Source organism: Pseudophryne corroboree, chromosome 10, assembly GCF_028390025.1.
Source record: "Pseudophryne corroboree isolate aPseCor3 chromosome 10, aPseCor3.hap2, whole genome shotgun sequence".
Lineage (NCBI taxonomy): Eukaryota > Metazoa > Chordata > Amphibia > Anura > Myobatrachidae > Pseudophryne > Pseudophryne corroboree.
In genome coordinates, this window is record NC_086453.1 from 81,418,410 (window position 1) to 81,444,152 (window position 25,743).

Below are 25,743 nucleotides of genomic sequence, written 5' to 3' on the forward strand. Positions count from 1 at the left end.
GTCACATAGAGAATGGCACACATGCATAAACACACTGACACACATAAACATGGACAAGCCATTGGCTCACCAGCTTACTCCTGCCTACACAACCATCTGCTTCCACTGCTCACCCGATCAGTGCTCAAATTAAGAGTACAGACCTGCAAAGAACTGGGTGGCAGAACGGCAGAGTTCATTTTCAGTGAAAGTGAGCTGGTAACTCAGGGCCTAATTCAGATCTGATCGCTGGGCTGCGTTTTTTGCTGTCCTGCGATCAGAGAGTCGCCGCCTACAGGGGGAGTGAAAATTTGCTGTGCAAGTGTGCAGTCGCATGTGTAGCTGAGCTGCAAAAATCCACTTTGTGCAATCTGTGCGCAATCCAGGACTTACTCCTACGATGAGAACAGGCTGATCGGGGCCGGAGCCGACGTCAGACACCCTCCCTGAAAACGCTTGGGCACGCCTGCGTTTTCTCGAACACTCCCAGTAAATGCTCAGTTGCCACCCACAAACGTCTGTGCTATCGGATTTTTCGCACCATCCCGTCGCTGACCGACAATGCCCGTTGTTGCTGTCCGACGAGCGTGCGCATAACGGTGCATACGCACATGCAGTTTGGATCTGATCGCACGCTGGGTGAGAACGCACAGCAGCGAACAGATGTGTATTACACTCTCAGTTGGATAGGGGTGCAGCCAAATAACACCCTGATGTTGTAATTGGGTATGTTGGCAGGAATAGGAACCAAATTTAATGGCTTAATTAGAGATCCACATTAAATGATCAAAAGCAGAGAAACAAGTTATAAATCACGAAGATGTACAAATGATCATGTGTTACTGTAGCTCTGGTTGGTGCTGCAAGCATTCTTACTTAATTACTAATGATTTCTTGCCAACAGAACTACAGAAACAATAGAAAGTCTGGGTGTTCACCCTTCAAAGGTAGGTGACTAAGAATCGCCACGCTGTCAGCAGAACAAATCTGGGGAAAGGTGCTGCCCAGGTAATTGGGAATTCATCGCATAATTGTCTGCCTTATAATTCAGTTATGTTGAATTCAGTTTCGAACGAATGTCATTAATCACTGAATACTATTCACAAAATACTATCCTCTATAATAAAAAGCTAAAGTTGCTCCTCACCTCTATAGAGGGAATTTAAGTGTTTTGCGCACCGGCGGCCACTAGATGGGGTCAGACGGAGCAATTCAAGTGTTGCTCCGTTTGGGCAAGCACAGCCGTGAGCGCTGACATTAATGTGATGTTGTTCCGTCATTTTGACGGCCTGGTTACTAGTATATAATGTTTTGCTAATAAAGATATGAAATTTGAAAACCTGCACAAAATAATGACATCAATATATAATATAAATAGAATTATATTTATGAAACAGTACATTCATTTTGTTGACTGTAATAATGTCATAGTGACTTGAGTTTTGTGCTGTAACCAACAGGTCAAGGAGACACTACCCTAGGGTACCGTACCTAACTGTAGTAAGTGATATTAAAATAGTTTCTCAAATATGGAAGACCCGATATTTTTTTTAAGAAGGAATTAACATTAAAAAAAAAAGGTAATAACTCAATAAAGGGATCAGACCCACACATGCACACAGGTGTTTTCATATGGTTTATGCTACACATGCCACACACATCGGAGGTTCATTTGTACAGCAAAAAGGAAATCAGTGTCCTCAATTTACCGCATATGGGGCCTAATTCAGACCTGATCGCAGCAGCAAATTTGTTAGCTAATGGGCAAAACCATGGGCCTAATTCAGACCTGATCGCTAGGCTGCGTTTTTGTACAGCCTGCGATCAGGTCTAAACTGTGCATGCGTATGCACCGCAATACGCAGGTGCATTGCATAAGTACAAAGTGGATCACTGCTCAGCGATGGGTTTGTGCGAAAAATCCATTCGCACGGGCGTTTGCAAGGAGATTGACAGGAGGAAGCCGTTTCTGGGTGTCAACTGACCATTTTCTGGGAGTGGCTAGAAAAATGCAGGCGTGTCCAAGCGTTTGCAGGGAGGGTTCCTGATGTCAATTCCGGCCCTGGACAGGCTGAAGTGTTCGCAGCGGCTTAGTAAGTCCTGGGCTACTCAGAGACTGCACAAAATCTGTTTGTACAGCTCTGCTACACATGCGTTCACACACTTGCACAGCGAAAATACACTCCCCTATGGGCGGCGACTATGCAAACGCAGGACTGCTAAAAAAACCCTAGCGAGCGATCAGGTCTGAACAAGGCCCCATGTGCACTGCAGGGGGGGCAGATGTAACATGTGCAGAGAGAGTTACCGTATTTTTCAGACCATAAGACGCACTTTGTCTCCCCAAAAATGTGGGGGGAAAGTACATGCGTCTTATGGTCCGAATAATACATATGCAGAGCAATAAAAACCTTATGGAGTGCTCTCAATGCGCTGGGTGGGAGCGCACTGGGTGGGAGAGGCAGCAGTTATCGGGTGCGGGTAGTGGCGGGTCCTGTCTGCTGCTGCTGCTTTGCCGTCATCTCAGAGCCCGGCATCTGAGAGCGCGGCAGCAGAGCGCCGGCATCACGTGACTCCCCCGCTCCCTCCCCTCCCCTCCTCCGATTCCTTCCTCAGAGTAGAGTGCTTTGGGCAGCGTAAGCTGACAGGCTGTGACAGGCAATAAAGTGAGTCCCCCCGCTCTCCCCCCCTCACCTCTTCCTTTCTTAGAGTGGTTAACGCAGGCTGGACGCGGGGAACCTGTGTTTACAGTGTGTGTGTGTGTGTTTAATGCAGGCTGGATGCGGGGAACCTGTGTTTACAGTGAGAGTGTGTGTGTGTGTGTGTGTGTGTGTGTGTGTGTAAAGATCTACCGCAATTTCAGCAAATGCCAAGGTTTACTCTTAAATATTTGCCATAATAAAGTGACTCCCCCCCCCCCTCAGTTTATTAAATATTATATTACACTATTTGGTTCAGAATATTTTTTTTCCTGTTTTCCTCCTCTAAAAACTAGGTGCGTCTTATGGTCAGGTGCGTCTTATGGTCCGAAAAATACGGTAGATTTGGGTGTGGTGTGTTCAGTCTGCAATCTAAATTGCAGTGTAAAAATAAAGCAGCCAGTATTTACCCTGCACAGAAACAAATTAACCAACCCAAATCTTACTCTCTCTGCACATGTTATATCTGCCTCCCCTGCAGTGCACATGGCTTTGCCCATTAGCTAACAAACTTGCGGCTGCGATCAGGTTTGAATTAGGCCCATGGACTGACACAGGAACTGATTCAGATCCCGCTGCTCCTGCTGTACGTGTTGTAAAGTACCAATGTTCGGTACTTTGCGTGTGTGCAGTACAGGTCATGCGATGTCGGAAGCAGGACGGCTGCAGATGTCAAGTGATACAGAGTGTGCAGTTGTTTGGGGATGGTGATGGCCTCAGTTTGCCAAAAAGGTGCAATGTCGCCTCCATTGTGGGGAATTGCCAAGACCAGGATCTCCGTCTTCCAACAGATTTCCTGACCTGTTTGTAGGAGTTGAAGCGGCCGGCTGGCGTGGCCTCATAGGTCACTCAGGCAGCCGATGGAGTCGCAGGTGATCTGATGTCGTCTCCTAGGACACAGCACATATAACTAATGCATGCAGGAGGCGTCTACTCCTATCACATCTGAATCAGGCCCATAACCTGTTCATGTGACCTACTGTGAAAGCAGACCACACAGTTACATTGAATATTAATCTTGCACCGTGCCACGAGTCTGTAAATGTTTGGTTATAGGTTGCACAGCTGCTATCTAGTATTCTCTGAAACAGCCTATAGATGGAAGGGGCCATATTGGCTACAATGCAATGCAGATCTATACACTATAAATAGATCACTGTGCCAAATATATTACCATAGATCTCTTATTTAGTGATGTGGCCGTCTATAATCCTAGCTTTCCTGCAGTCTCAGTATAACAGAAGCTCAAGTCTCTACTTTCATCTGCTCCTCACCACCCCTTGCCTACATTTTACATTTCCCCTTTCAGAGAGACTGGGGGTACAGGAAAGGAGGGGGTGCAGTGAATGACATTATTGTGACCCCACTCATACTGTTAATTGCACGATTCCCTGTAGTGTGCAGTGAGGGTGGGGACGTGAGGGTCTGTTTGACAGCGATTATTTCATCAAGCCCCGGGATCGCCCTTCAGTGCGCGAAATCTGGGAGGCTGATCTACGCTCCTGGGATGCTGGGAGATATGTCCAAAATTCATGAGTCACAGGTCGTGCCCTAGACAGCCACTGCAAAATTCCTATGTCGCTACAGAGGCCTCATGTCTTAGGTGAGGCGCTAATTCTGAGACAGTATAGGATTGGTCAGAGATCAATGGTGTGACAAATGTGTGCCTGAAGTTCCTGCTTTTATACATAAGCGCAGGATGCGAGACTGCAGCAGTGGGGTCTCTGTGCACAAGGTGGCAGGTGAGTCATTAGCAGTCCCCTGCAAACAATATTGCAGCTGTGCATGAAACTGCCTGCACCTCTGAATTGCACCTATTTGAGAATTAAATGCTCATCGCTCACCTTTGCCTGTTCATTTATTTTGTAGGAAGAAGTTTTTACCAGAACAGGTTGGGTGAGTTACTGCCAAACAAGAATGCGCTAATAATTCTGTATCAGTGCAACTTACAGCAGATGTACTCTGCTTAAATTACCACTGACGTACCTACAACTGGTGCAGGATGTGCGGAGCACACAGGTCCATGGGTCTAGGGGGGGGCACATAATTATACTTACAATACCTGTGCCAGATTAACCTTTTTATAAGGGACATATATGAATAACACAGGTTCTGTGGCTGGCTGACTTCAAGTCTCCATTTCACCTGGTTTTAGTCAGCCACAGAACCTGTATAATTTTTGTGTATCTCTTATTGAATGGATAATTTGGCATCCCCACATCAGCAGGCACTGCAGACAGAAATCACTGGGAAAATGGCGCAGAGACTATTTACCTGGGGAGTTGTCTCTGAGAACATACTGTAGCATACAGTACCCATGTTCCCGGAGACCTGCGCATGAGCAGTAAACCCTGGCACAAAGAGTCTACTGCGATGCCAGAGAGGAGGGGGGCCACATGGAGCCCGCACACGGGCCCTCTCTTCTCCGCCCGTCTGTTACTATTGGAAGTGTAATTGTAGTGTTACATTCATTATACCCTCATCCTTCAGCGTGTCAATCATATATCAGGAGTTCTTACCCCAAAATTCCACGGTGAAGTGGGAGAGAAACTGGGAAGGATCTTAGCTGGACTCTTAAGCAGGCCTTAATTGGATCCACAACAGGTTTCCAAAATCTTTCCACCAGCTATAAAGAAAGATTAATAAAAAAATAAAAAATAAATATATATATATATATATATATATATATATATATATATTTATTTATTCAATGCCAGATACATTTACAGGGACAGTTAAAGACACTGTCCAAATTAAAATTACTTAAAGAAATAAATGAATACATATTCGCAAGCATATCTCAAAAAGCACTGAAATGCAATCGCTGTCTGCGTATTACATAAAGGAGGATATTCAATTGTTTGAAAAGTCAGTTGGGTGTCTGTTTTTTTCCTATCTAATAAACAGGAAAAAACAGACACCCAACTGACTTTTCAAACATCTGAATTCCCTCCAAAGTATTATTAAAGCTTAACCACCCCTGAATGACTTCTGATTCACAACAGAACTTGCAAGCAAAAATGAAATTAGTAGAAATGTAAAATCCTCTGAAATGATGTCTCTGGTCAGGTTTTCTGCCTTCTTGAGATGTACAGGGATCCAGAGTCCCTTCAGTACGGATAGTAGAAGGATGAATATTTGATAGATGCAGGTGTTCTGGGAGAATTACCATAAGAGTCCTTCTGGATATAAATAATCCAACACTGTAATACATCAAAGACAAAGAAAAAGAAGGGGGGCTCCTATCAAATGGCGCCTTTAAGCTGCCCTGAACTACGTCCCTTCCTGAAAGAGTCACCACACTTTCAACAAGTAAACAATATAGAAAAAAGGCTGGAAAGGATATTGCTCTTGGCGCTATATTACAATATTTAACACTTTACATGTACATATATATTAAACTTTGCACAATACGTCCCTCTGAATGGATCTTCCAAGTGATTCCTTTTCTTCTTTCAATGTTCATCCAATGTTATGTCCCGGCGATATAAATCATATGCAAAAGAATAAAGATAATATATGTGTAAAACCATCTCAATTTCCCAAAAAAGTCTCTTTCTTTTTTAAAGAAAGAGACTTTTTTGGGAAATTGAGATGGTTTTACACATATATCATCTTTATTCTTTTGCATATGATTTATGTCACCGGGACATAACATTGGATGAACATTGAAAGAAGAAAAGGAATCACTTGGAAGATCCATTCAGAGGGACGTATTGTGCAAAGTTTAATATATATGTACATGTAAAGTGTTAAATATCGTAATATAGCGCCAAGAGCAATATCCTTTCCACCCTTTTTTCTATACTGTAATACATCAATTCTAATTTATTTCTCTGACACTGGAGTAGATGGAGTTTCATAAAAGCGGTTAGAGTTTCATGTAATATAAATGACGTGTTTCGTGAGTCCCAGCCAAGAAAGAAAGGAAGTAGGGGTTCATTTACATAAAGTATATTTAAATAGCAATAAGTAAATAAAATGAATAACGAATAAAATGTGATAAGGGCTTGATGGGTAACATGAGTCATAAAAACCTGATATAACAATGTAAGATTAAAGAAAACAAAGGTTCATTCATTGAAAGCATATTTCTAAAAGTATAAATTCTGAGTAAAAATAATATTAATACTAGGCAGAAAGTGTCTTGGTTGCACAGGATGACTACTTAGGACTTAAGAGATTCCGTCACATATCTTTCGTAAAATAATGTTACTCGTGTATTAAGTTTGTATTAGGAGGGTTGTGTACATTATCCCTACTGCGCACATTGCTGGTAATTAAGGAAGGAAATCTGGGCTAACAGCATTGGACAAACTATATTGCAAAGGCTGTTTAATAATACTGCACGAGATCGCAGCACAAAAATTGGCACCTATTTGTATCTGTTCCTTAGAGTGGCAGGGTATTTTTTTCTTGCATTAGAAGAAAAGTTTCCCAACGTCACAACGTAGTGATGCGAGGCTCCTGTAAATATATTGCACATAAATGTTCAGACCAACAGTACCTCTACATGAAATATAGTGCATGCCGTACAGTAAACTTGCTTATAATTGTATTTTATGAACGAACTTTTTTTTAGAACGTCACTATTACTTCTACAGCTCAACTCCATTCACTTACAGTAGTGTGATCCCTTCCGCCAAAACCAACTGGAAGGGACAGGAAAGATTATTATTCGGTTTTGGGGTCTAGATGTAATACAGATATGTCCTCATTCATCTTTGCTGCAGTCATGCCCAAACAGCCCCTCTTGGCATGCCAGGTCACCTGAGACTCTGCTAGTGTGGGGTGTCTTTTTTGCAGAAAATGCGTCTTAGTCACAACGCAATGTGACTAGGACGCACAAGAAGACTCTGCGGATTAATATGATAAGACACTTGTGTATCTGTGCGACTGAGTCGCTGAATCTGTACACGAAGTGCTACAATGTAACAGCAACAGCTGTTTTCCAATACAAGTTCTGTTCTGCTCCGTATAGTCCTCACAAAATAAAAGTGTCATATCACTTTAATCAGCACAGTCTCCTGATGCGCTCTAGTCACAAGACGTTGCGACTAAGACTCATTTTCTGCAACAAAAGATGTCCGCCTTTAGTAGAGTTGCAGGGGACAAGGCGATTTACTTATGCCAGGCATCTCGCGTTGCATGGCATATTGAGGCTAGATGCATGAGGAGCTTCTGTACATTATCACATCGCCACTGGCATGGGGCACTGCCATACAAACAGGAGCAGAAGACTTGGGTGTTGCTCTCATGAGCTGGAACATGATGTTCTTGCGTTATTAATAGGCTGAGTTCTTATGGATAATAAGATTTTACTTACCGATAAATCTATTTCTCGTAGTCCGTAGTGGATGCTGGGGACTCCGTCAGGACCATGGGAATAGCGGCTCCGCAGGAGACAGGGCACAAAAAGTAAGCTTTTAGGATCACATGGTGTGTACTGGCTCCTCCCCCTATGACCCTCCTTCAAGCCTCAGTTAGGTACTGTGCCCGGACGAGCGTACACAATAAGGAAGGATCTTGAATCCCGGGTAAGACTCATACCAGCCACACCAATCACACCGTACAACCTGTGATTTGAACCCAGTTAACAGTATGATAACAACGAAGGAGCCTCTGAAAAGATGGCCCACAACAATAACAACCCGATTTTTGTAACAATAATTATGTACAAGTAATGCAGACAATCCGCACTTGGGATGGGCGCCCAGCATCCACTACGGACTACGAGAAATAGATTTATCGGTAAGTAAAATCTTATTTTCTCTAACGTCCTAGTGGATGCTGGGGACTCCGTCAGGACCATGGGGATTATACCAAAGCTCCCAAACGGGCGGGAGAGTGCGGATGACTCTGCAGCACCGAATGAGAGAAACTCCAGGTCCTCCTCAGCCAGGGTATCAAATTTGTAGAATTTTACAAACGTGTTCCCCCCTGACCACGTAGCTGCTCGGCAAAGTTGTAAAGCCGAGACCCCTTGGGCAGCCGCCCAAGATGAGCCCACCTTCCTTGTGGAATGGGCATTTACAGATTTTGGCTGTGGCAGGCCTGCCACAGAATGTGCAAGCTGAATTGTACTACAAATCCAACGAGCAATAGTCTGCTTAGAAGCAGGAGCACCCAGCTTTTTGGGTGCATACAATATAAACAGCAAGTCAGACTTTCTGACTCCAGCCGTCCTGGAATTATATATATATATATATATATATATATATATATATATATATTCACAAACGTGGAGCGGCACTCGAAGGACTTCAGTCAGATAACAAAGGACACAGCGGTCACTAGTTTGTTAGAATCGACGTTTCGATAATTTAATATCGTCTTCAGAAGACGATATTAAATTATCGAAACGTCGATTCTAACAAACTAGTGACCGCTGTGTCCTTTGTTATCTGACTGAAGTCCTTCGAGTGCCGCTCCACGTTTGTGAATATATATGATCTTTGGATCACTTGAGGAGGCACCGGGGCAATTGTATTTGTGTGTAAGAGTGCCGGTCTTCACACTGCAGTATATATATATATATATATTTTCAGGGCCCTGACAACGTCTAGCAACTTGGAGTCCTCCAAGTCCCTAGTAGCCGCAGGCACCACCATAGGTTGTTTCAGGTGAAACGCTGACACCACCTTAGGAAGAAACTGGGGACAAGTCCGCAGTTCTGCCCTGTCCGAATGGAAAATTAAATATGGGCTTTTGTAAGACAAAGCCGCCAATTCTGACAATCGCCTGGCCGAGGCCAGGGCCAACAGCATGGTCACTTTCCATGTGAGATATTTCAAATCCACAGATTTGAGCGGTTCAAACCAATATGATTTGAGGAATCCCAACACTACTTTGAGATCCCCCGGTGCCACTGGAGGCACAAAAGGGGCTGTATATGCAATACTCCCTTGACAACGTCTGGACTTCAGGAACCGAAGCCATTCTTTCTGGAAGAAAATCTACAGGGCCGAAACTTGAACCTTAATGGACCCCAATTTGAGGCTCATAGACACTCCTGTTTTGCAGGAAGTGCAGAAATCGACCTAGTTGAAATTTCTTCGTGGGGCCTTCCTGGCCTCACCCACGCAACATATTTTCACCACATGTGGTGATAACGTTGTGCGGTCACCTCCTTCCTGGCTTTGACCAGGGTAGGTATGACGTCTTCCGAAATGCCTTTTCCCTTAGGATCCGGCGTTCAACCGCCATGCCGTCAAACGCAGCCGCGGTAAGTCTTGGAACAGACATGGTACTTGCTGAAGCAAGTCCCTTCTTAGCTCCCGAGGCCATTAGTCCTCTGTGAGCATCTCTTGAAGTTCCGGGTACCAAGTCCCTCTTGGCCAATCCGGAGCCACGAGTATAGTTCTTACTCCTCTACGTCTTATAATTCTCAATACTTTGGTTATGAGAAGCAGAGGAGGGAACACATACACCGACTGTTACACCCACGGTGTTACCAGGACGTCCACAGCTATCGCCTGAAGGTCTCGTGACCTGGCGCAATACCTGTCCCGTTTTTTTTGTTCGGGTGGGACGCCATCATGTCCACCTTTGGTCTTTCCCAACGGTTCACAATCATGCGGAAAACTTCCCGATGAAGTTCCCACTCTCCCGGGTGGAGGTCGTGCCTGCTGAGGAAGTCTGCTTCCCAGTCGTCCACTCCCGGAATGAACACTGCTGACAGTGCTATCACATGATTTTCCGCCTAGCGAAAAATCCCTGCAGTTTTGCCACTGCCCTCCTGCTTCTTGTGCCGCCCTTTCTGTTTACGTGGGCGACTGCCGTGATGTTATCCCACTGGATCAATACCGGCTGACCTTGAAGCAGAGGTCTTGCTAAGCTTAGAGCATTATAAATTTGCTCTTAGCTCCAGTATATTTATGTGGAGAGAATTCTCCAGACTTGATCACACTCCCTGGAAATTTTTTCCCTGTGTGACTGCTCCCCAGCCTCTCAGGCTGGCCTCCGTGGTCACCAGTATCCAATCCTGAATGCCGAATCTGCGGCCCTCTAGAAGATGAGCACTCTGTAATCACCACAGGAGAGACACCCTTGTCCTTGGATATAGGGTTATCCGCTGATGCATCTGAAGATGCGATCCGGACCATTTGTCCAGCAGATCCCACTGAAGAGTTCTTGCGTGAAATCTGCCGAATGGAATCGCTTCGTAATAAGCCACCATTTTTACCAGGACTCTTGTGCAATGATGCACTGACACTTTTCCTGGTTTTAGGAGGATCCCGATTAGCTCGGATAACTCCCTGGCTTTCTCCTCTGGGAGAAACACCTTTTTCTGGACTGTGTCCAGAATCATCCCTAGGACCAGCAGACGTGTCGTCGGAACAACTGCGGTTTTGGAATATTTAGAATCCACCCGTGCTGTCGTAGAACTACTTGAGATAGTGCTACTCCGACCTCCAACTGTTCTCTGGACCTTGTTCTTATCAGGAGGTCGTCCATTTTCTTTGAAGACGAATCCTCATTTCGGTCATTACCTTGGTAAGGACCCGGGGTGCCTTGGACAATCCAACGGCATCGTCTGAAACTGATAGTGACAGTTCTGTACCACGAACCTGAGGTACCCTTGGTGAGAAAGGCAAATTTTGGGACATGGAGGTAAGCATCCCTGATGTCCCGGGACACCATATAGTCCCCTTCTTCCCGGTTCGCTATCACTGCTCTGAGTGACTGCATCTGGATTTGAACCTTTGTAAGTGTTCAAATATTTCAGATTTAGAATAGGTCTCACCTAGCCTTCTGGCTTCAGTACCACCATATAGTGTGGAATAATACCCCTTTCCTTGTTGTAGGAGGGGTAATTTTATTATCACCTGCTGGGAATACAGCTTGTGAATTGTTTTTAATACTGCCTCCCTGTCGGAGGGAGACATTGGTACAGCAGACTACAGGAACCTGCGAGGGGGAAACGTCTCGACATTCCAATCTGTACCCCTTGGATACTACTTGTAGGATCCAGGGGTCCTGTACGGTCCCAGCGTCATGCTGAGAACTTGGTAGAAGCGGTGGAGGGCTTCTGTTCCTGGGAATGGGCTGCCTGCTGCAGTCTTCTTCCCTTTCCTCTATCCCTGGGCAGATATGACTCTTATAGGGACGAAAGGACTGAGGCTGAAAAGACGGTGTCTTTTTCTGCAGAGATGTGACTTAGGGTAAAAAACGGTGGATTTTCCAGCAGTTGCCGTGGCCACCAGGTCCCATGGACCGACCCCAAATAATTCCTCCCCTTTATACGGCAATACATCTTTGTGCCGTTTGGAATCTGCATCACCTGACCACTGTCGTGTCCATAAACATCTTCTTGCAGATATGGACATCGCATTTACTCTTGATGCCAGAGTGCAAATATCCCTCTGCGCATCTCGCATATATAGAAATGCATCCTTTAAATGCTCTATAGTCAATAAAATACTGTCCCTGTCAAGGGTATCAATATTTTTAGTCAGGGAATCCGACCAAGCCACCTCAGCTCTGCACATCCAGGCTGAGGCGATCGCTGGTCGCAGTATAACACCAGCATGTGTGTGTATACTTTTTAGGATATTTTCCAGCCTCCTATCAGCTGGCTCCTTAAGTACGGCCCTATCTGTAGATGGTACCGCCACTTGTTCTGATAAGCATGTGAGCGCCTTATCCACCCTAAGGGGTGTTTCCCAACATGCCCTAACTTCTGGCGGGAAAGGGTATACCGCCAATAATTTTCTATCGGGGGAAACCCACGCATCATCACACACTTCATTTAATTTATCTGATTCAGGAAAAACTACAGGTAGTTTTTTCACATCCCACATAATACCCTTTTTTGTGGTACTTGTAGTATCAGAAATATGTAACACCTCCTTCATTGCCCTTAACGTGTGGCCCTAAAGGAAAATACGTTTGTTTCTTCACCGTCGACACTGAAATCAGTGTCCGTGTCTGGGTCTGTGTCGACCGACTGAGGTAAATGGGCGTTTTACAGCCCCTGACGGTGTTTGAGACGCCTGGACAGGTACTAATTTGTTCGCCGGCCGTCTCATGTCGTCAACCGGCTTGCAGCGGGTTGACATTATCACGTAATTCCATAAATAAGCCATCCATTCCAGTGTCTACTCCCTAGAGAGTGACATCACCATTACAGGCAATTTGCTCCGCCTCCTCACCAACATTTTCCTCATACATGTCGACACACACGTACCGACATACAGCACACACATAGGGAATGCTCTGATAGAGGACAGGACCCACTAGCCCTTTGGGGAGACAGAGGGAGAGTTTGCCAGCACACACCAAAACGCTATAATTATACAGGGACAACCTTTATATAAGTGTTCCTCCCTTATAGCATTTTAATATATATTCATATCGCCAAATCAGTGCCCCCCCTCTCTGTTTTAACCCTGTTTCTGTAGTGCAGTGCAGGGGAGAGCATGGGAGCCTTCCCACCAGCATTTCTGTGAGGGAAAATGGCGCTGTGTGCTGAGGAGAATAGGCCCCGCCCCCTTTTCGGCGGGCTTCTTCTCCGGAGTCTGTGATATCTGGCAGGGGTTAAATACATCCATATAGCCTCAAGGGCTATATGTGATGTATTTTTCGCCATACAGGTATTATACATTGCTGCCCAGGGCGCCCCCCCCCGCGCCCTGCACCCTCCGTGACCGCTGTGTGAAGTGTGCTGACAACAATGGCGCACAGCTGCAGTGCTGTGCGCTACCTGATGAAGACTGAAAGTCTTCTGCCGCCTGGTTCCGGACCTCTTCAATCTTCAGCATCTGCTAGGGGGGTCGGCGGCGCGGCTCCGGGACGAACCCCAGGGCGAGACCTGTGTTCCGACTCCCTCTGGAGCTAATGGTGTCCAGTAGCCTAAGAAGCCAATCCATCCTGCACGCAGGTGAGTTCACTTCTCTCCCCTAAGTCCCTCGATGCAGTGAGCCTGTTGCCAGCAGGACTCACTGAAAATAAAGAACCTAAAAACTTTTTCTAAGCAACTCTTTAAGAGAGCCACCTAGATTGCACCCTGCTCGGACGGGCACAAAAACCTAACTTAACCAAACTGAGGCTTGGAGGAGGGTCATAGGGGGAGGAGCCAGTACACACCATGTGATCCTAAAAGCTTACTTTTTGTGCCCTGTCTCCTGCGGAGCCGCTATTCCCATGGTCCTGACGGAGTCCCCAGCATCCACTAGGACGTTAGAGAAATTACATTTGCCGAAAAACATGGCAGCTTCCACTATGTGACAGGTTGACTAATGAGGAGTCAAACGCCACCCTTAGCATCATGCAGAAATAGGGACCTTCCCATTATATAACATGCAAGAAATTGGGTGCTTGGATTATATGGAGATAGTCTAATATTTCAGTTTCATGGTATTGTCTGGAATGCTGAAATGTATATGTCACCTCTGCAAGGGTAGCATTTTAGTCCAAATAAGATAAGGGTGCTCAGAGTAAATAGAAGAGCACAGCCTTGAGGCACTCAGTGGACAGACAAAACCAGTGGTGATATAAACAAGAGCCCCTTGGACAGAATGTATTTTCATGTTCACGACTAAGGGCATATATGTGTGGAGTCTGCATGTTCTCTCCCCTATTTGAGTGTGTTTTGTCCTGGTGCCGATTTCCTCTCACACTCCAAAAACATACTGGAAGGTTAATAGGTTTCAGATGAAAACTAAACCATAGTGTTTTAGGAATATAGATTGTAAACTCCACTGGACCACTTACTAATTCCTTTAGATTGTTGCTGGGCATACACACAATAATAATCTTGCGGATCCGCCTGATATTAGTGGATCGCCTATATAACTGTAACATGTATGCAGCTGACCGCGATCCGAAAATATCGATCAGTCGGACATGTTAGATCGTACAGCATGTCCGTTTGACGCAATATCTTCTAAGTGTCCAGACTGCCTCATCGGGCAGTGTATGCCCTGCTGCGGCCGACCGACGGACATTTTCCCTGTTCCTTCACATGAGAAGGGACAGGAAAATGTATCTTTCCCGAAGGCAGAGCACCGACATCATGTGACATACACTGTGACTACAGTGTATGCCTAGGATATCTGTAGTGGTAGATAAAATACCTGTCGGTCTAAGGAGGAGGTTAGGTTTAAGGGCCGTACTGACGGGGAGATTTCCCCAGAGATGTGCGCTCTAGTACAGACCGCTCAGCACACATCTCTCCCGCCGCTCAGCACAGCGTGATGTCCTGAGCGAGGGGGGGACGGACATGGGGGGGCCGCTCATGCTAGATTGTGCCAATCTAGCACCGATGATAGCGAAGCGCGGGACCCCCTACACACGGAGCGATGTTCTAAGCAATCTAGTCAGATTGCTTAGAAATGAGCTGAACAGCGCTCCGTGTGTACCCTCCTTTAGGCTGCGGGAGGAGGGTTAGGCTGCCGGGAGGGGGGTGGGGGCTTTGGGGGGGTGGAAGGGAGTTAGGTTTAGGCTGTGAAAAAGAAGGGTTAGGGAGGGATTGATTGGGGGAAAGGTAAGTATACGTACCTAGCTCTTCGGAATTCTCCCTATTGGAGTGCTGCGGTTAGTCTTCTGACCGCTGCCATCCCGGTCGCCGGCATATCATATCCAGCCTATCTACTGTAAATAAATTGCTACATCATAATTTTCAATTGATGTCTTCTACTTTGTCCATGTTATTTCTTGACTACCTAAGTGTATAGTAAATTTCATTTTCTGCTTTTGCACACGTTATTCATGATCTCTGCCTTTCATGATTTATCATGACATGTTAGACTGATTCCTTGTTTAGAATCAATAAAAATGTTTTTTAAACAGAAATAAATGCCTGTCAAGCGCTGTGCAATATGTGTATGTGCAATATAAAAATAGCTACCAATAAAGAAATATTGCATATCACCGTGTTACGTACACCTTACAAATCCAACATGTACAGTATAGGGAAATGACCTTTGAAACAGGAGGAAGTGTTGAAATCTGACTTAGCATACCGTATTGCTAGATAAGGATCAAGAACACGAAAAGATAACATGTCAATAAACAGGCAGTAAATGCTCAGAAACAAATATGTATCTGGTTTTATTGGTAAGAAGAATGTCAGGGGGGACAATGTGGGCTCCAGCTGTATAACTGCGGATAAGATGCGTTTGTACATGGAAACTAGTTTGCTTTCAAATTATTAGCTGAAGAGTGTACATAAGAGGCCCAAGCGCACCTGTCTCCTGCATAAAATGGGCCTCATTTCAAAAAGTTCTAAACAGCAAAAATCTTCCCCAGGTGCCACCTCCTAATGATTAGTCAAAGCCAGGAATGCGGCCATAGCTGACAGAATTATTGGCGATAAAAATGTTAATTTGAATGAAAAGGTGGAAACTATGGAGGCAGGAGGTTGATGTGATGTACACAGATGTGTCCTCATTCAACTAGCGTTGTTGCGCTGTATCACCACGACACATGGCGTGACTTATATTAGATGCTGCGCCATGGATATATTGAGTTTATACTTTAGCATTTATTGTCTTTTTCACACCACAGCCACATAACAACACACTAGCAGTGTACGGAGACTAAGGACCCTACGGGATGCGAGCGCTATGAGAATGTACGCGCACTGCGGCTGCTGCAGATGCGCAAACGCCCATAAATCGCTAATTTACGAACATTTTCAGACATTTGCGTTCCCTACTGAATACGGCCCTTAGTGTTTGGACTTTTCCCACAATCGCAGCAACGGAAACTCGCACAATGCTTGATGGCAGAATTTATGGAGCAGGTCAGTCATATCGCTCTCAGTCTCGTCTTTTTCTTAGATTAGATTATTTTCCACACAGCTGTAGCACACATATACACCGGGTGTAGTATGAGTGGCCGGCGGCCGGGATCCCGGGGGCAAGCATACCGGCGCAGGGATCCCGACCGCTGGCATACCGACAGCTGGGCGAGCGTTAATGAGCCCCTTGCGGGCTCGGTGGCGAGCTATGACCGCCACTCTATTTATTCTCCCTCCAGGGGGGTCGTGGACCCTCAAGAGGGAGAATATGTGTCGGCAATGCTGGCGCCGGTATGCTGGTGGCCGGGATCCCGGCCGGTGGCATACTTAAGACCACCCATATACACCATATACATTAGTAGTGCGACACAATTGAGTAATTTATTGAACCAAATAGACACATGGTGCAGCTTTGTCGCATTTTCCATGGCACAGCTACAGCCAGAATTTGATTTAGAAGTACAGCAAAAATAAAAAAGAACGGCAGGTGGGGCAGATGGACATGCGCAAAAAGAGTTAAATTCGGGTGGAGCGTGCCCAAACTGAAATCTAAGTGTAAAAACAAACACTATCCTTTACCCATAATCCGTAGGGGATACTGGGAATCCATTTAGTACCATGGGGTATAGACGGGTCCATGAGAAGCCATGGGCACTTGATAGTGTGCGCTGGCTCCTCCCTCTATGCCCCTCCTAACAGACACTGTCTAGGAAACTGTGCCCCAGGAGATGGACATAGTTTGAGAGAAGGATAGATAAGGAAAGTGGTGAGATTACGAACTAGCACACACAGAACAAGAGAAAAGCCATACTAACCAAACTTGAAACAGAAACAGCAACAGCTGAGCAAACCAGAATACTTAACCAAGTAACAGTGCAGGAAGAAAGAAGCACCGGGCGGGTGCCCAGTATCCCCTACGGCAGAGATTTTCAACCATTTACAACTCGTGGCACACTGAACAAGATTAAATATTGCTAAGGCACACTGAAATATAATGGTGATGAATGGTGCAGTTGCGTGTCCTAGGATGTCATGTTGCAGCTTCTCTATAGGTAACGCCTGAGCCACATCTGAGAAAGCCAGAAGAGCCCAACACTGCCCGGGCCCAAAATTAGAACTGGCTCTGCAACCACTAAACCCACCAGTACTGATCGTTCCAGGGCCTCAGTAGTGGCATAACACTGACGGGCCTGGCTGTGCTTTTATAACGACACACCTGGAGACTGCTCAAGGCACACTAGTGTGCCACGGCACAGTGGTTGAAAAACACTGCCCTACGGTCTACGAGAAAAGGATTTACCGGTAGGTAATTAAAATCCTATTTTCTCTTACGCTCTAGGGGATACTTGGAATCCATTTAGGGGAAGTAGCAAAGCTCCCAAACCAGGTGAAAGAGTGCCGAGGTTCCTGCAGAACAGATTGACCAAACTGAAGGTCCTCAGAGGCCAAAGTGTCGAACTTGTAAAACTTTGCAAACGTGTTCGAACCTGACCAAGTAGCTGCTCGGCAGAGCTGTAAACCCAAGACACCCCGGGCAGCAGCCCAAGAAGAACCCACCGGCCTAGTAGAGTGGGCCTGTACAGATTTCGGAACTGGCAAGCCTGTCATGGAATAAGCATGCTGGATAGTGAGGCTGATCCAGCGTGCAATAGACTGCTTTAATACAGGGCACCCAATTTTATTGGGATCATAGAGACCAAGCAGCGAGTCCGATTTCGTGTGTCGAGCTGTCCTCTTTACATACACTTTCAAAGCCCTCACAACATCCAAGGACTTTGAAGTAGCAGAGGTGTCCGTAACAACCGGAACCACAATAGGTTGGTTTATGTGAAACGCGGACACCACCTTTGGAAGAAATTGCTGACGAGTTCTGAGTTCAGCTCTCTCCTCATGGAAAATTAAGTACGGGCTCTTGTAAGACAACGCCCCCAACTCCGACACACAAGTCTTGCTGAAGCCAAGGCCAACAGTGTGACAGTCTTCCACGTAAAGTACTTTACGTCAACCTTCTGTAGCGGTTCAAACCAGTCCAATTGAAGGAACTGCAGCACCAAATTAAGATCCCAAGGTGCTGTGGGAGACACAAAGGGAGGTTGAATGTGCAAAACACCTTTCAAGAACGTCTGGACCTCAGGAAGAGAAGCCAATTGTTTCTGGAAGAAAATAGACAAGGCCGAAATCTGGACTTTTATGGAGCCTAGATGTAGGCCCACATCCACACCTGACGGCAGAAAATGCAGGAAACGTCCCAGATGGAAATCTACCACAGAATATTGTCTGCTCTCACACCAAGAGACATATTTCCTCCAGATACGGTTGTAATGTTTAGACGTTACCCCCTTCCTGGCTTGGATCATAGTTGGGATGACCTTGTCAGGAATTCCTCTCCTGGCTAGAATCAGAATCAGCCGTTCAACTTCCATGCCATTAAACATAGCCGAGGTAAATCTTGATAGACGAACGGGCCCTGTTGCAGAAGATCCTCGCGAAGAGGTAGAGGCCACGGATCTTCAAGAAGCATCTCGAGAAGATCCGCATACCAGGCCCTTCGTGGCCAGTCCAGAGCAATGAGGATTGCTTGAACCTTTTCCCTTTTTATTATTTTTAGAATTCTTGGGTTCAGAGGAAGTGGAGCAAACACGTACACCAGCTGGTAGACCCACGGAGTCGTCAGAGCGTCTACCGCCACTGCTTGTGGGTCTCTCGATCTGAACCAATATCGCTTAAGCTTCTTGTTGAGTCGAGAGGCCATCATGTCGATTTGTGGATATCCCCACCGACGTGTCAACCACCAGAACACCTGGGTGAAGGCCCCACGACCCTGGGTGCAGGTCATGTCTGCTGAGGAAGTCTGCTTCCCAGTTGTCTACTCCCAGAATGAAGACCACCGACAACGCCATGGCGTGTTTTTCTGCCCAGAGGAGAATTCTTGACACCTCTGACATTGCGGCTCTGCTTTTCGTTCCGCCCTGTCGGTTTATGTATGTCACTGCCGCCACACTGTCCGACTGGACCTGAATCTGAAGAAGAGATGAGGCCTGCAGAAGGGCGCTGTATAAAGCCCTGAGTTCCAGGATGTTTACTGGAAGGACGACTTCCTGACTTGACCATCTTCCTTGAAACTGCACCCCCAGGGTGACTGCCCCCCCAACCTCTGAGGCTTGCGTCTGTGGTTAGCAGAATCCAATTCAGAATCCCAAACCTCCAACCCTCGCCTAGGTGAGAAGTCTGTAGCCACCACAGAAGGGAGATCCTGGCTTTTTGCGACAGACGGCTCCTCTGGTGCATGTGAAGATGCGATCTGGACCATTTGTCCAACAGATCTAGCTGGAAGGGCCTCGCATGAAAACTTCCGGACTGAAGCGCCTCGAAAGAGGCAACCATTTTCCCCAGAAGGTGAATGCACAGATGCACCGATATCAGAGTTGGCTTCAGGACAACCCGAACCATCGACTGGATTACCATTGCCTTTTCCAAGGGACACGTTCTGAGACTCTGTGTCCAGTATCATTCCCAGGAAAGGAAGCCTCTGTGTTAGTTCTAGGTGAGATTTTGGTAGGTTCAGAATCCATCCGTGATCCAGGAGTGGTCTGGTTGAGAGGCCAATGCTGTCCAACAACTGCTCCCTGGACGGTGCCTTTATCAGAAGATCATCCAGGTACGGAAGTATGTTCACTCCGTTTGCGGAGTAGAAACATCACTTTGGTGAACAACCTCAGTGCTGTGGAGAGAGCAAATGGCAGGGCCCGGAACTGGTAGTGAGAGTGCTGCAGCGCAAACCGTAGATAAGCCTGATGAGGCGGCCAGATCGGAATGTGAAGGTACGCATCCTTGATATCCAGAGACACTAGGAATTCCCCCTCCACCAGACCTGAGATCACTGCTCTCAGAGACTCCAACTTGAATTTGAACGCTTGTAAGTACGGTTCCCCCCCCCCCCCCCCCGCTATGACCCCCTGGTACCGCTGAGGTAATCTGTGGTCTCTCCGGAGGAGCTGCACGTCCCTGTCAGTCAGCATCTGTGTCAGCTGCAGTAGGGAAAATGGCGCTTGTGAGCTGCTGGATCCACTCATAGTGAAGCACCGCCCCTTCAATGGCGCGCGGTCTTCCCGCTTTTTTTTATACTGACTGTATGTGTCTAAGTACATAAAATGAAGACAGACTCCTTTTATGGCTATGTTGCCAGTCTGGGTACTGTGTCTGCTGTTCAGCATCTGTGTCCTTACACAGCGGAAGACGCAGTCTGCCCCGTTTAGAAGCAGTGCGTCTCCATACCCTCATACTGCCATAATGGACGGCGACCTGCTAACCGGGATGCCGGCTTAGTACTCACCACTCTTCTTTTTTCTAGCTCTGTTAGGGGTGGCGGGGTGCTGCGGGAATGTACGCTCGCCGTGGTGGGGCTTGCGAATAGTTCCCTCAGGAGCTAGTGTCCTGTCAGTGGGGAACGGGACCATTAACCCTGAGAGAGGTTGGGCTGTTCCCCCCCCCCTAAGGTTGGGCTGGTTCCATCCAGTCCTGCCTGAAAACAACAAACTCAGAAAATAAATGCAGAAAACTCTTCAGGAGCTTCCAGAGATGTGACCGGCTCCTCCGGGCACATTTTCTTAACAGAGTCTGGTAGGAGGGGCATAGAGGGAGGAGCCAGCACACCTAATCAAACTTCTATAGTGCCCATGCACCTAGTGGACCTGTCTATACCCATGGTACTAAATGTATTCCCAGTATCCCCTAGAACGTAAGAGAAAATATAAATGTTCCCTTGCATTGCAACATGGTTTGTTCCAGATACAGCTACTTGCTTTTTTTGCTTTACTTCCAAATGGGGCTATTTGGAGAGATTAGAGGACAGGTGTATTTAGATACATCTTTACATGTGAGGTGCGCACTTTGGGGGTTTTCCAGCTCTATGCAGGCCTAGAGGGATTACCAGTTTATGGAGGCAGCTTGCAGCGCACACTCAATGCGCTCACTAAATTGCATACAATAAAGAACGTGGGCTTCACACTTCTCAGTGATGTCTCCAGTTCCAATTTTATGAATATTGCTTCATCTCATAGAATAGCTACCTTCCCTGTGTGTATATGAGTGGCACACTGTGTGTGTGTGTGTGTGTGTGTGTGTGTGTGTGTGCGCTACCTTCCGTGTGTGTAGATGAGCGGAGCACTGTGTGTGCGTGCTACCTTCCCTGTGTGTAGGGCACTGTGTGTATACCACCTTCCCTGTGTGTAGGTGAGCGGGGCACTGTGTGTATACCACCTTCTCTGTGTGTAGGTGAGCGGGGCACTGTGTGTGTGCTACCTTTCCTGTGTGTATATGAGTGGCACACTGTGTGTGTGTGTGTGTGTGTGAGCGCTACCTTCCCTGTGTGTAGATGAGTGGAGCACTGTGTGTGCGTGCTACCTTCCCTGTGGGTAGGTGAGCGGGGCACTGCGTGTGTGCTACCTTCCCTGTGTGTAGATGAGCGGGGAACAGTGTATGTACTACCTTCCCTGTGTGTAGATGAGCGGGGCACTGTGTGTGTGCTACCTTCCCTGTGTGTAGATGAGCGGGGCACTGTGTGTGTGCTACCTTCCCTGTGTGTAGATGAGTGGAGCACTGTGTGTGCGTGCTACCTTCCCTGTGGGTAGGTGAGCGGGGCACTGCGTGTGTGCTACCTTCCCTGTGTGTAGATGAGCGGGGAACTGTGTGTGTGCTACCTTCCCTGTGTGTAGATGAGTGGAGCACTGTGTGTGCGTGCTACCTTCCCTGTGGGTAGGTGAGCGGGGCACTGCGTGTGTGCTACCTTCCCTGTGTGTAGATGAGCGGGGAACAGTGTATGTACTACCTTCCCTGTGTGTAGATGAGCGGGGCACTGTGTGTGTGCTACCTTCCCTGTGTGTAGATGAGTGGAGCACTGTGTGTGCGTGCTACCTTCCCTGTGGGTAGGTGAGCGGGGCACTGCGTGTGTGCTACCTTCCCTGTGTGTAGATGAGCGGGGCACTGTGTGTGTGCTACCTTCCCTGTGTGTAGATGAGTGGAGCACTGTGTGTGCGTGCTACCTTCCCTGTGGGTAGGTGAGCGGGGCACTGCGTGTGTGCTACCTTCCCTGTGTGTAGATGAGCGGGGAACTGTGTGTGTGCTACCTTCCCTGTGTGTAGATGAGTGGAGCACTGTGTGTGCGTGCTACCTTCCCTGTGGGTAGGTGAGCGGGGCACTGCGTGTGTGCTACCTTCCCTGTGTGTAGATGAGCGGGGAACAGTGTATGTACTACCTTCCCTGTGTGTAGATGAGCGGGGCACTGTGTGTGTGCTACCTTCCCTGTGTGTAGATGAGCGGGGCACTGTGTGTGTGCTACCTTCCCTGTGTGTAGATGAGCGGGGCACTGTGTGTGTGCTACCTTCCCTGTGTGTAGATGAGTGGAGCACTGTGTGTGCGTGCTACCTTCCCTGTGGGTAGGTGAGCGGGGCACTGCGTGTGTGCTACCTTCCCTGTGTGTAGATGAGCGGGGAACAGTGTATGTACTACCTTCCCTGTGTGTAGATGAGCGGGGCACTGTGTGTGTGCTACCTTCCCTGTGTGTAGATGAGCGGGGCACTGTGTGTGCGGGGCTAAGTAAGATTAAATGGTCAATTTACGCAAAATACTCCATTGGAGTTATTTTTTTCCTATTATCCATACGTCTCATCCTTGACAAAAGCTATATCAGTAAATAAGATGGGGAAATCTGTGAAACTGTTAAATCCAACATAAAAAGAAAATATTATGGAAGCATGAAGACGTCACATATTTAAAAAAAAAAAAAAAAAAAGTTCTACGTAAGAACACTGAGTTCGCCCCCTACCTCTGACTCGACCTTCTGCAGAGAAGGACTGGGGCCGCAAAGTACACAAGCGTCTACACCAGGAACCAACTGGAAGGTAAGCAATCTGTGAGGGACCTGAAAAGAGCAAGCAAAAACATTCTAGATCTAAGAAACAATATATTCTAAAGGTCACTTTTACAACCTCATTAATGGTACATTATAGCAAAACATAAAGTACATGGCAGAGATAACAAGAAGAACCGACTTATTAAAATGATTAATTAGAAGGTATCTGGCACGACGCCATGCCGTTTATTATCAAGACGCTAGGAAAATTTGCCTTGACAAGCAATTTTCCAATTTTAGACACTACTGTATGTGTGTACAATCACTCTATACCGCAATTCCACACAAAAATAGAATAGATAGTGTTATAAGTACATTACTGGCTGCAGGGCTGTAACTAGGGGTGGGCGAGCAGTGTCTGGAACACAGCGCACTTGCCATGTAGGCACACAGCCCGCGTCCACCCTTCGTTGTATGCACCGCCACTGTCCCCCGCTGCAGCGTTGTTCACTGTAATATGTGCTCCAGCCTCCTGGCAGTCCTTCCCTGAGGCAGCGCTGAAGCATACTGTCTGTGTTTTGTCTGCCCCCTCCCGTCCTGCAGTGTCTCTTCTCTCTTGGCACTGTGATGATCGTGGAAGTTTCACTCCAGCACAAGATGCTTCAAGAGTCTCTGGAAGCTTCAAAAAGGAAAGAGCAGCCAACACTCACTCTACTCTGCCTTCTCCCTTATAGTGTCCCATTTCATCCTGGGCGACATAGCCACACCGCCAGCATATAACACGGGTTATTGCACATGAACATGCATAACCCGTGTTGCTCCACGGTGTAAAAGGGCCGAATTGGAATAATCCGGGTCGAGTGACCAGGTATTCCAACTCGGGTAGTTTGCAGGGTTGAACACAGGTTCAACCCGGCAAACCGTGCTGTGTAAACGGGAGACAGGTCGCATCGACCTGGCTTCCCGTTTACAGTATATGTACTGGCGGCGCTTGGAGATCATGTGATCTCCAAGCGCCGCCCCCCGCCGCGTCATCGGCAACGTCAGGTTTAGCGAAAACTGTGTGTTTTCGAGAGAAACAGCCCCGTTTTTGGGAGAAAACGGGGCTGTTATCGGGGATTTTGCTTTGCATGCCGGAGGCAGGTGAAACAAATACCCGTAAATCCGTGGCACGCACCGGCTTATCGGGGCTAATTTAATAGCCCTCCTGGCGATACTTTACACCTGACAGTCAGTGAGGGTAATTAAATATCCCTGTTTGAATATATCTTATTGACGTGATTTGCAGTAATAACAGGACTCTGCTGCACAGGGCCGTAACTAGGTGTGGGCAGATGGTGCTTCGCACAATGGGGGTAATTCCAAGTTGATTGCAGCTGGAATTTTTTTAGCAGTTGGGCAAAACCATGTGCACTGCAGGGGGGGCAGATATAACATGTGCAGAGAGAGTTAGATTTGGGTGTGGTGTGTTCAATCTGCAATCTAATTTGCAGTGTAAAAATAAAGCAGCCAGTATTTACCCTGCACAGAAATAAAATAACCCACCCAAATCTAACTTTTTCTGCGCATGTTATATCTGCCTCCCCTGCAGTGCACATGGGGGTAATTCCAAGTTGATCGCAGCAGGATTTTTGATAGCAATTGGGCAAAACCATGTGCACTGCAGGGGAGGCAGATATAACATGTGCAGAGAGAGTAAGATTTGGGTGGGTTATTTTGTTTCTGTGCAGGGTAAATACTGGCTGCTTTATTTTTACACTGCAAATTAGATTGCAGATTGAACACACCCCACCCAAATCTAACTCTCTCTGCACATGTTATATCTGCCTCCCCTGCAGTGCACATGGTTTTGCCCAATTGCTAACAAAAATCCTGCTGCGATCAACTTGGAATTACCCCCATGGTTTTGCCCTACTGCTAAAAAAAATAGGATTTTGGTACTTACCAGGTAAATCCTTTTCTTTGAATCCATAGGGGGCACTGGAGTACTCTTGGGATATGGACGGCTTCCACAGGAAGTAGGCACTGAATAAATTAATTTTGGAACTATACCTCCCCTCCATATCCCCGAGTACCTCAGTGTTTTTTTACTGAGCCGAACAGGAGCGATAGAGAGGTTGACAATGGAGCATTACATATAACATAACTGACAACAATAAAGTTGACCCAACATTACTGACAACTAAACAGTTGACACCATAACTTGTTAATCTGAACCAGTCGGTGAAAGTGTGTTACCATAAGATCTACTGAACCTACCACAAACCAGGTAAACTGCTCTGGGTGGGCGTCCAGTGCCCCCTATGGATTCAAAGAAAAGGATTTACCTGGTAAGTACCAAAATCCTATTTTCTTTTTCATCCACTAGGGGTCACTGGAGTACTCTTGGGACGTACCAAAGTTTCCCCCGCGGGCGGGAGAGCTGTTTGGCACTTGTAACACTAGGCGGCCAAAGCTAGATGCTGATGCCG

General features: G+C 46.9%; 1 protein-coding gene across 4 annotated transcripts in view; it reads right to left on the reverse strand.

The window, feature by feature from the left end:
* FUZ (fuzzy planar cell polarity protein) overlaps positions 1-25,743 on the reverse strand; it is a 322,221-nt gene that overhangs the window by 100,041 nt on the left and 196,437 nt on the right. For 3 of the 4 annotated variants that reach the window (XM_063942537.1, XM_063942536.1, XM_063942539.1), the window contains 2 exons: positions 23,246-23,341; positions 5,198-5,304 (listed from right to left, as the gene is read on the reverse strand). In XM_063942537.1, the coding sequence (XP_063798607.1) occupies positions 5,198-5,304; positions 23,246-23,341 (203 nt within the window). The remainder of the gene's footprint in view (positions 1-5,197; positions 5,305-23,245; positions 23,342-25,743) is intronic. The other variant, XM_063942538.1, reaches the window with a different exon arrangement.